The following is a 12,105-nucleotide window of genomic DNA, read 5'->3' on the forward strand; positions in this document are numbered from 1 at the left end:
AGATGGAAATACAAACCGTAAGGAGTGTTGGAGTATATCAAGAGTATCATAGGCAATAACAATGTGCAAAAGAATGTACATGTTCCTTAACATCTTACTGGCATTTTTTAACATGGGTGGATAGTGTGTGCTGCTGCAACCTTTAACTGCTACTAAACCTAGTTTTTGTTTGCAAATTTTCTGAGGCGAGAGAAACTTTGGTACCAGGTCTGAAGCCCGGTCTACACTTAAAAATTAGATCAACCTAACTGTGTTGCTCAGGGCTGTGAAAAATTTTGGACCTTGTGCAACACAGGTAGGCCAACCTAACCTCATGTGTAGATGTGGCTAGGTCTTCTGTCAACCTAGCTATAATATCGCCTTTTGGAGAGGCAGATTAATTACATCGATTGGGAAAAAACCCTCCCACTGATATAGGAACCAACTCTACTACAGCAACACAACTGCAGCCCAGTAGCTTTCTCCTGGGGGAATTCTGCACTACTGTGTGCACATAATTAACGAGCAATGCAAATTTTTTTTTTTTTTTGGCGGAGAAAAAAGCTGCTGCCGAAATGTTGCTGCAGTTCTGCCTTTTGCCCAACAGAGGGCGCTGTGGTGATAGAACACAGCAGCAGCTCCCAACCAGCTAGGGAAGAGAGAGAGCCTGTCGGCGAGGTCAGGAGACAGGCTATGGGGAGCAGAGAGCGTGGCGCTGCTGGGTGTCAGACAGGGGCTCAGAAGGGCTAGTGGGAGAGGACAGACTGGGGCAGGGGCTGAATGGGAGTAGAGACACAGGGCCACAGAGGGTACGGAGGTGCAGGGCCACATGATGACAGCGGAGGGGGTGCAGGACCACATAGGGACAGGGGAATGGCTGAGTGGGGGCACAGAGACACATGGGGATGGGAAGGGGGATGGGGACATATAGGGATGGGGGTGGCTGAGTGGGAGCACAGACACATGGGGACAGGGGGAGGGGGTGTCTGAGTGGGGGTGGAGGGACACAGACGGGGGTGCAAGGACACGTGGGGATGCGGGAACATATGGGGACAAGGGCAACTGTGCCTGATTGAATGGGAGAGGCTAGGGGTCAGCCAGGGTTTGCATGGGGGAAGATCCCTAAAAATCCCTCCCTGCCTCCCAAAAAAAACCTGTTCTATACTTTTTCCACCCATACCCAACAACCCTCCAAGTTCACGCCCAGGCTCCTTCCCAGCAATTTACTTCCCTCTTCCTCAGCTCCTCTGTTACCCCTCACTCCTGCAAGCCTTTGCACTGCTTCTGAGGTGTGCAGGAAATACGGTTCTGTATTGTAGTTTAAATGCATTATTACTCAGAGTTCTGAATTAATATGCCTAGTAAGGAATCTATTTGTCAAAAAACATTTCCTGAATCTTTTTTGTCTGTATTGTTAGACATACTTGCTGACAGATATTTTGAAATAAATGACCAAAAATAATTGAAACTGGTGTGATTATATTGTGTTCTTTTGACACATAAAATATGCAGAATTTTAAAATATTGTGCACAGAAATTTTAGTTTTTCGTTGCAGAATTTTTTGGCACACACTTCCCCCAGGAATAGTAGCTGTATCACTGCAGCGGCTGTAATGTAGATGTACCTTGAGAATTAATAAGATAGATTGACATCAGTGCTTGCACTAGACAAAGTCATAAAATGTTCTCTGCCCAAATGACTTCTCCAGATTAGTTCCTATTAAAACTAATGTAGCAGAACAGTGACTGACACATTATCTTGAAGAGTACAAACTAATTGTACCATGTGCCTTCCTTTTCAGGAAGCGTTTTGGGAAAAACAACGTGATCCTGTCTGACATTAGAAAACCACCAGATGATGTCTTTTATAATGGTAAGTGACTGCATTAGCATATAGAGAAGTCTTCATATTGCCTCTGATGTTGCTCATCTGCAGCAAAACACAGCCAGGCATTTGAACTATGTATAGAATCATAGAATATCAGGGTTGGAAGGGACCTCAGGAGGTCGTTTAGTCCAACCTCCAGCTCAAGGCAGGACCAATCCCCAACTAAATCATCCCAGCCAGGGCCTTAAAAACTTCTAAGGATGGAGATTCCACCACCTTCCTAGGTAACCCATTCCAGTGCTTCACCACCCTCCTAGTGAAAAAGTTTTTCCTAATATCCAACCTAAACCTCCCCCACTGCAACTTGAGACCATTACTCCTTGTTCTGTCATCTGCTACCACTGAGAACAGTCTAGATCCATCCTCTTTGGAACCCCCTTTCAGGTAGTTGAAAGCAGCTATCAAATCCCCCCTCATTCTTCTCTTCTGCAGACTAAACAAGCCCAGTTCCCTCAGCCTCTCCTCTTAAGTCATGTGCTCCAGCCCCCTAATAATTTTTGTTGCCCTCTGCTGGACTCTTTCCAATTTTTCCACATCCGTCTCGTAGTGTGGGGCCCAAAACTGGGCACAGTACTCCAGATGAGGCCTCGCCAATGTCGAATAGAGGAGAATGATCACGTTCCTCGATCTGCTGGCAATGCTCCCACTAATGCAGCCCAATATGCCGTTAGCCTTCTTAGCAACAAGGGCACACTGTCGACTCATATCCAGCTTCTCGTCCGCTGTAACCCCTAGGTCCTTTTCTGCAGAACTGATCACTTTCCTCTCTTCTAAGTGCTTCAGAATTGATTCCTTGAGGGCCTGCTCCATGATTTTTCCAGGGACTGATGTGAGGCTGACTGGCCTGTAGTTCCCCGGATCCTCCTCCTTCCCTTTTGGGCACTGCATTAGCTTTTTTCCAGTCATCCAGGACCTCCCCCGATAGTCATGAGTTTTCAAAGATCATGGCCAATGGCTCTGCAGTCACATCCGCCAACTCCTTTAGCACCCTCGGATGCAGCGCATCCGGCCCCATGGACTTGTGCTCGTCCAGCTTTCTAAATAGTCCTGAACCACTTCTTTCTCCACAGAGGGCTGGTCACCTCCTCCCCATGCTGTGCTGCCCAGTGCAATAGTCTGGAAGCTGACCTTGTTTGTGAAGACAGGCAAAAAAATCATTGAGTACATTAGCTTTTTCCACATCCTCTGTCACTAAGTTGCCTCCCTCATTCAGTAAGGGGGCCCACACTTTCCTTGACTTTCTTCTTGTTGCTAACATACCTGAAGAAACCCTTTTTGTTACTCTTAACATCCCTTGCTAGCTGCAACTCCGAGTGTGATTTGGCCTTCCTGATTTCACTCCTGCATGCCTGAGCAATATTTTTATACTCCTCCCTGGTCATTTGTCCAATCTTCCACTTCTTGTAAGCTTCTTTTCTGTGTTTAAGATCAGCAAGGATTTCACTGTTAAGCCAAGCTAGTCGCCTGCTATATTTACTATTCTTTCTACGCAATGGGATGGTTTGTTCCTGCAACCGCAATAAGGATTCTTTAAAATACAGCTAGCTCTCTTGGACTCCTTTCCCCCTCATGTTATTCTCCCAGGGGATTCTGCCTCTTAAATTAATCAGAGAAACCACTTTTCAAAGTATTTCTTTGATCTTGAAAGTTCTGGGTGCTACCTTCTGACTTCTGTGAAATCTTCCCAGAAATTGAATTGTTTTGGCAGCATTTTTCCTTGGGGCAAGATACACGAACACACATTTTGAATATCTCTTCTCACTCTTCTTCCCTCCTGATTTTTGCTGACCAAAATAAATCTTAAAGTTAACTTGGCTCTGGCTTTCATTCCAGTGGGTTTAACCCTCTTGCTCCTGCCGTAAGTGTTGATGCAATTTAAATTTTCCCAAAAGAATAAGAACTGGGAAATGAAATCCACGTTTTGTCCATACTGAAATCGCTTTCTTATGCGGTATATGCTGAAATCCATACAAGATTGCCAGTATGGATTCACATAGTGGCTGTAGTGCCTTGGAACTTGGTTAGCCTCCTTTCCTTCCCTTTTGCCATAAACAATAAATTAAAAGGAACGAGTCTAGAGGCATTTGAATAATATTATGTAAGCTGGTCTCTGACCTCACACTACAGCAGTGGTCTACAACTTTTTATGCCCAAGATCACTTTTTGAATTTAAGGGCACCCAGGATCTGCCCCGCCCTTTCCCCATGGCCCTGCCCCACTCATTCCATCCCCCCACTCCAATCACTCGCTCTCCCCACCCTCACTCACTTTCACTGGGCTGGGGTTTGGGAAGGGGTGCGGACTCTGGACTGGGGCTGAAGGTTTCGCAGTGTGGGAGGGGGCCCTGGGATGAGCCTGGGGCAGGGGGTTGGGGTGAAGGAGGAGGTGAGGGGTGCAAGCTCTGGGAGGGAGTTTAGGTGCAGGAGGGGGCTCTGGGCTAGGGCAGTGTGTTGGGGTGCAGGAGGGGGTTCGGGGTGCTGGCTCTGTGAGGGGGCCGGGGGTTGGTGCGGCCTCCTGCTGGGCAGCACTTGCCTCCAGCGGCTCCCGGTTGGCGGTGCAGTGTGGCTGCTGCTAAGGCAGGCTCCCTGGCCACCCCGGTCTCATGCCGCTCCCAGAAGGGGCCAACGCGCCCTGGGTGGCGGAGGTGGGAGCCGCACATGGCTCCGCGCACTGCCTCTCTCTGCAAGTATCGTCCCCGCAGCTCCCATTGGCCACAGTTCACCATTCCCGGCCAATGGGAGCTGTGGGTGGTGGTGCTTGCAGGCAGGAGCAGTGTGCGAAGGGAGCACCCTTCCGGGAGCGGCGGGAGGCTGGGGTAGGCAGGGAGCCTGTTTTAGCGGCTGCCACGCTATGCTGCCGAGATCACGATCGACTGGGAGATCCTCTAGGATCAACTCATCGATCGCAATCAACTGGTTGGTGACCACTGCACTATAGGTATATGCCAATAGTTGGTAGAGTATATTTGATAGAACAGAGGGTCCTGAGCTGGCCTGTGGTCTGCAGATATGGCTAATTACACAGTGTTAGCTCTCCTAGTCTTCAGATGCTAAATGTAGACAAAATACATTAAATACTCTTCTGTGAAGTGCTGAAGCTGCTACAAGGATGTTATGTGATTGCACATGGAAGACCAGATGTCCATGAGACAGTGTCCTTATTAAGATGTGACCCACGCTGTGGAAAAAACTAGCAGAGCCTTCGTGATAGACTCTTTGAGAGAGGGAGAGGGAGCACTCTAGTGGCTGCTCCCTATAGAAGGCAGAAATCTGACACACAAAGTGGACTGAAAGGTATTTCTGAATAAAGACATGGGCAAGAACCTGCAAACTCATTGGGCCTCTTGTTGTGTTTTTTATTGAATTTTGTCCCAAAGTCTCCATCTTAGCATCCAATTTTTTATTTGGTCCACTTCTTTAGGTCCTTTTATCTACTCTGATATCTTGGACTACAAGAATCTCCGTGAGATAGTGGTGAACAATCGAATTACTTGGCTGTTTCATTATAGTGCTTTGCTCAGTGCTGTTGGAGAAGCAAATGTGCCTTTGGCCAGAGCTGTAAACATTACTGGTAGGTGATTACAGCACTGTTTGACTAGCCTTTCAAGTTCATGACCCCTCTAGAGGTTGGAGGAGATTTTGTTTAGATTCTGATCATTTCTGTTTGTTCCAGGTTTGCACAACATTCTAGATATTGCAGCCGAGCATAGTTTGAGACTCTTTGTCCCTAGCACAATTGGAGCCTTTGGACCCACCTCTCCCCGAAACCCAACTCCGGATCTCTGCATTCAGAGACCCAGGACAATCTATGGAGTCTCCAAGGTTCATGCTGAGCTCATGGGAGAAGTAAGGACTTTGTTATGGATTAGTAGTCTCGATGGAAGGTGGATCACTGCAGTGTTCTTTCCTCTTCCTATCTTCTCTTCCTACAGACATATTTTCTTAGTAGTATGAGGCATCTGATGCTTTGCCTGAAGGGTTTGGGGTGGGGAAATCATATAAATTTCATGTGAGGAATTAGAATGAAGTTGGAAGTTAAGTTTCAGAGTAGCAGCCGTTAGTCTGTATCCGAAGAAGTGGGTTGTAGCCCACGAAAGCTTATGCTCTAATAAATTTGTTGGAAGTTAAGAAACGCTTGAGTTTTAGAGTGGTAGCCATGTTAGTCTGTATCAGCTAAAAGAACGAGGAGTACTTGTGGCACCTTAGAGACTAACAAATTTATTTGGGCATAAGCTTTTGTGGGCTAAAACCCACTTCATCAGATGCATGCAGTGCGGCTACTGACTCTTTGTGACCCTAGGAAAATCATTAAACCTCCCTGTGCCTCAGTTACCAGCATGGCAGAGCTGAGGAATTGGACATTAGTACCAGAAAGTCTTCCTACAATATATTTTCTAATGACTCTAGGGATCAGGATGAATACAGATCATCAGAGTGGATTAAATCAAATCAAAAGAACTGACTGTTCTTACTTAATTCATATTTATTATTTATATGTTGCATATCCTGACATGGTAGAGGGGGGGAAGGGTAGGAATGGTGGCAGGGCACACAGTGCCTCTGGTATGTGGGAATGGAGGTCACTTAACCTCCGACATATAGCGCCAATGGCATGAGGAAGTGGGACAGGGGGAGGGTGGGGTCACACACAGCCCCTGGCTTGTGGAAATGGATTGTAGCACAGAGTCCATGGCATGGGGGGCGGGGGGGAGGAAATTGGGTACAGCGGTGTGGGGACCGGGGACATGGGTACGCACAGAGCCACTGGCATGATAAGAGTGATGGAGGGGTTGTAGTGAATCTGTGAAATAGAGGGAAAGGAGCTTGTGGGGGGGGAATGGAGGGATGCAAGGAACCATTGGTGTATGCAATGCATTTAGTCTGTAGAAGCAACAAAGTATGCAACCCCCTAGTTTCATGTCTAAAGCCTTGCTTGTCTCCTCCTTCAACAGTACTACCACTACAGGTATGGGCTAGACTTCCGATGTCTGAGGTATCCTGGAATTATCTCTGCTGACTCTCAGCCTGGTGGGGGAACAACTGGTAGGAAACTCTTTTTCCATGTCTCAGTATTATAGGTGAGAACATTGCAGTGTGCGAGCTGAATGCCCCACATAGCAAAGATGAGAGGGACATCAGTGTGTAATTGTCTGGTGATCTCATTTGCCGAGAAACAACTAACCAGTCACTTTGAAATGCAGTCACGTAAATGAATAATGGCCATCATATATAGGTGTAGTCACAGGCAAGAAATCTGTTGTATCGTATTTTAATACCAAATATTGTGCACTTTCTATGTGTTGTACAGTATGTCTATCAATGTCTAACTTAGAGTGCACCTGCATATATTGGCCAGTGAAAGTCATTTGAGGGTGTTTTTGCTGATTAAGCCTATTCTAAAAAGAATTGTCTCATGGGGAAAAAGTGAAACTTTCAGGGGACTGTAAGGTTGTGTAAAGTGAAACACTGCTTCACCTAAACAACTCCCAAAATGCAGTTGAAAATACAAATCATACTTCTGCTGAAATTAATCTGAGGGGTGCTGGATAGTCCCACGGAACAGGAATTCCTTTCACTGTTCAAAGCCAATCCATGCAGCAGTGACCCAAAGTCATTACCATCTGGTTGCTGCTTGGTGGCTTATGTGACATGAGTTGGTAATCTGTCCTCCTTCCTCACCTCAGCAACTATGCACCGAGTTGTGCCTCAGTCATCTGCCACCTTCCACCCCAGAGATGGCTGCATTTCTATAATTCTGAAAAGAATTTTTAATATTTATTTATTTGCATTACCATAGTACAGGGGTGGGCAAACTTTTTGGCCTGAGGGCCACATCTGGATGGGGAAATTGTACGCAGGGCCATGAATGTAGGGCTGGGGTAGGGGGTGGGAGTGCAAGGGGTGGGAGGGGGTGCAGGGTGCAGGAAGGGGCTCAGGGCAAGGGGTGCAGGGTGCAGGAGGGGTGCGGGCTCCGGCCCGGTGCTGCTTACCTCAAGCAGCTCCAGGGTGGCAGCGGCACGCTGCATGGTTTTAAAGCAGGCTCCATGCCTGCCCTGGCCCCACCGCACTCCCAGAAGTGGCCAGCATGTCCGGCAGTGGCTTCGGGGGGTGGGGTGGGGCAGGGCAGGCGGCTCCGCTGCACGCTGCCCTTGCCTGCGGGTACCACTCCCGAAGATCCCATTGGCTGTGGTTCCTTGTTCCCAGCCAAAGGGAGCTGCGGGGGGCAGTGCCGCCAGGTGAGGGCAGCGCACGGAGCCCTCTGCCTGCTTTAGCCCCGCTGCGCCCCAGAGCTGGCAATCCCGCGGGCCGGATTGAAAGCCCTGACTGGCCGAATCCGGCCTGCGGGCTGTAGTTTGCCCTCCCCTGCCATAGCATGTAGTAGCCCTTGTCATAGACCAGGACTCCATTATGCTGGTGTACAAACACAGAACAACAAAAAGCCAGTCCCTGCCCCAATGAGCGTACGATCCAAGTGTAAGACAAGAGACAACACATGAATACAGATGGGGGAGTACAAAAACTTATTTTCCTTTCAGACTATGCAGTCCAGATTTTCCATGATGCCATAAAGAATGGCCAATTCCAGTGCAACTTAAAATCAGACACACGCCTCCCAATGATGTATATCGATGACTGCCTGAAGGCTACACTAGCTGTTATGGAAGCACCTGCAGCTTCACTTAGCATGAGGACTTACAACATCAGTGCCATGAGCTTCTCTCCTGAGGAGCTGGTGCAAGAGGTCAAGAAGCATATTCCTGAGCTCCAGGTGACCTACAATGTGGATGCTGTCAGGCAAGCCATTGGTTAGTACCTGCCTTTTCATTCCATTTCAGTGATCCTGTATCAAACTTGTTTGGGTGAAGCCAGATGCTGGGACAAAACAATATTTCCCTTTTTTCCCCCCTCCATCTCCTATACGTGTTCTCCTTAGTCACTTGTTTTGATCTTGATGACATCTGGAAGGGTTGCTGTACTGTTTGAAACTCTACTCTGTTACTTGCTTATGAAATGTTGAAAGATCTTTGCTATAAATCTCATGCTTTTGTTTTTTTTCCCCTTCCTTGTAGCTGACAGTTGGCCGATGAACTTTGATGACAGCAATGCCCGGCGGGATTGGGGATGGAAACATGACTTCGATCTTTCTGAACTGGTGACCACAATGTTTAACATCCTTGGCTCTGACTCCCGGGTAGCCCAGATTAACTGAAACTCTTTTTAAAACATGGTTTCCAAACTCTGACAGAGGACCAGGGAGAAACTGCTGAATTAGTTCATTATGCTCTAAGTCTTATAGCAGGTAAATTATAAACTTCCCATGTATTGCAATAGAGAGTTGGGGTTGAAGCACTAGAGTTTGAATTCAGTGTGGTTATTTGAGACCGTACCAAATTATGTAGTAAAACTACAGCACCATGAAATGAGAAACATATAGGATTCTTGAATTTTAGCATTTAAGAAGCTAGAAAAAAAATCTCTCACTATAGGGCTGGTAATGCTATACAGTCATTCCACTGCCTGAGTATCCTTCTGAAAACAACACATAGCAACATTACAAAGCCTTGTGCTTAGACACATACTGAAGAATTGACAAATTATATATTTATTTTCATTTCCTTAGTGGAGGTAGCTAATTGTGGATTGTAGGAAGGTGGGATTGTCCCTTCTCTCTTCCACCAACAGTTAAGAGATCAGAAGAGCCATTTTATTTTTAAACTTGGCAATGGTCAGTAAAGTTATTCATTTAAAAAGGAAACTTTTTAGTTAATAGTTCAACCTTATAGATAAGTATAGTGCTATGTAAACCTGCAATTTGTTTACAGATGAGATTCAGAATGTTTGTAGCATTAATCTTATGTCCATAAATGTAAAGGAAAATAAGGCTTGAATTCATTACCCTTTTAAAAATACAGGGTTTTCAAAACAAGCTTTTTCGTGTTTTTAGAAATTCTGTTGATTTCAGTTTCATTGTGAAGATGAATTTGGGACACTAAAATCTGTGTTGCATATCTGAATCTATAGCTATCCTATTTAAAGTAGGCAATGCCCAGGAATGAGTTCACCTTTAATTAGCACCACATTTGGCCTGTTTCCAGTCCCATTTACTACACCATTGTGATCATATGCTGCAGAGAGCAAGTTTTTAAAGGTAGGTTGAGACTTGAGTCAGTTGTAAAGCTGAGCCAGTCTTGAAAATACCTGTTCCGTTCACTTCACATTGTGCGCTATGTATATGTGTATTTGTAGATACTATTTATGTGTAGGTATAATAAATTTGTTTGCTTCAGAGGAGTGGAATCCAGAAGCTGAGACTGTGCCAGCACTTCTTTATTTCACAAGTTGAAGAAATGGAACCAAAGGCAGCCTTCTCGTTTATCTGAATCTAATACTTGAAAGTACAAGTTTCTCTAGTTGCTTAGTTATGTGAAAGGTTGAATGTTTGTTTGTAATTGAGGGACTGAGTTGTGAGTGATGTCCCATAATCATCTATATAAAGAGTGGGGGAAGTGTACGACCTCACCTTGCCACCAAATTCTAGCTACAGTTAAGGGCTATCCTACTTCTTTAGTTTCATACATAGGAGATTTTGGGACTGATGCATGAGTTTTAATGGGGGCAGAAGGTTAAGGCCCACTTCTGAGGCTTGCTAGCTTGGTCTTTCCTGACACTAAGAAATCAGGTTCCTCATGCAGGACACATGTTCCTTTGGGCTTTGTCTACCTCTTTTTTACTGGAGAAAACTTTGTGTTAGTATAGGTGACTCTGTGCTCCTCTCCTTTCCTCTCGCTGTTTGTTACATATATGACCTAGTTTAACAGTAGTTAGAGCTAGACTTCTGGAGGCCACTTAAACCTGAATGCACAAAAGGAGTCAGGCATCAATGCAATGCACAGAACTCCCGCTGAATCCTGTAGGTGCCTGAACTCACTTGGCACCCAAGTTTTTACAGTAAAAGTTCCCTAGATGTCTGTGTTTCTGCCTCCATCTCCTGCCTAAGCTCCAGAGCTATTCACAACCCAGGGGAAGATGGGCATTTTCTCACTTAAGTTGCATGTGTGGCCTGATCTGGTAAGCTCAAACAACTCCGAGAAAGAGTGGGAGAGCATGCGTGCATGAAAAGGACTCTGTTGCCTGGTGATTAGAGCACTCAGATGAGTGGTAGGAGAACCAGGATACTGTACCTCGGAGTGTAACAGCTTCAACAAGAGAGACTGAGGGAGCCCCTTGTCAGAGTATCCCATAGCACAGTGGTTAGGCAGATCCCAGTTCAAATCCCTTCTCCCCATCAGATGGAGGAGTTGGGGGATATGAAGAGTGCAGGGAGGAGTGTCTCCCACATCCCAGGTGAAAACTTTTAGCTCAGTGGTTAGAGTAATGAGGAAGCTCCTCATCTCCCCCTGCTTCTTGCTAAAATGGCATGGGCCCCTAACACTAAGAGAGGGTTTGTAACTGAGAATCCCAAGCAGAGAGATGTGCCTCCCTGCAGCCCAGACATAGGGGCCTATCACCAAGACAGGGCAGGACTTAGCACACACCCATGTCATCAGCATTTCCAATTGTCTATCTTAGGGTACGTCTATACTTACCCGCTGGTTCGGTGGCAAGCAATAGATCTTCTGGGATCGATTTATCGCGTCTAGAGAAGACGCGATAAATCAATCCCGGAAGTGCTCGCCGTCGACGCCGGTAATCCTGCTCCGCGAGAGGAGTAGGCGGAGTCGACGGGGGAGCCTGCCTGCCGTGTGTGGACCCGCGGTAAGTACCTTTAAGTTCAAACTAAGATACTTCGACTTCAGCTACGTTATTCGCGTAGCTGAAGTTGCGTATCTTAGTTCGAACTGGGGGCTTAGTGTGGACCAGCCCTTAGGCAGCACTCCACCTAGCATGCTGGCTTTTATGAATTGCAGTCCAAGGTCCAACTTCCGGCTTTGTGAATCTCAGTGGTTTTCTAGGTGTTTAAAAGTTAGGCATTGTGATGTTCACAATGCATAACTGCTTTTGTGAATTCAGGCCTTTGCTACTGGACCTTACAGACAGAACTCCACTATTTTATTACAGAATCAACCCAAACCTAGTATAATTTAATTTTCTTTTAAAAGCTCTAGATTGTTTTTATTAAAATTAATTTGTATTTAACATAAACACAACTTTTTAAAGATCCTGTTATAATAATTGGGGTGACAAATTTACCCTAATTGTAAGCTCAATTGTGAAAAGTATATGAAAATCCATAAAATG

At 46.1% G+C, this 12,105-nt stretch overlaps 1 protein-coding gene across 1 annotated transcript; it reads left to right on the forward strand.

Moving 5' to 3' along the window:
• Positions 1-1,725: 1,725 nt before the first annotated feature.
• LOC112103032 (L-threonine 3-dehydrogenase, mitochondrial) lies at positions 1,726-9,684 on the forward strand (the record flags this gene model as incomplete). Its single annotated transcript, XM_026656340.1, has 6 exons — positions 1,726-1,852; positions 5,288-5,437; positions 5,540-5,712; positions 6,819-6,909; positions 8,403-8,672; positions 8,937-9,684. Coding segments are annotated over 6 exons (951 nt in total), but the record flags the coding sequence as incomplete, so codon positions are not given.
• Between the last annotated feature and the right edge of the window lie 2,421 nt (positions 9,685-12,105).

Source organism: Terrapene carolina, unplaced genomic scaffold (assembly GCF_002925995.2).
Source record: "Terrapene carolina triunguis isolate 2854851 unplaced genomic scaffold, T_m_triunguis-2.0 Scaffold228, whole genome shotgun sequence".
NCBI lineage: Eukaryota > Metazoa > Chordata > Testudines > Emydidae > Terrapene > Terrapene triunguis.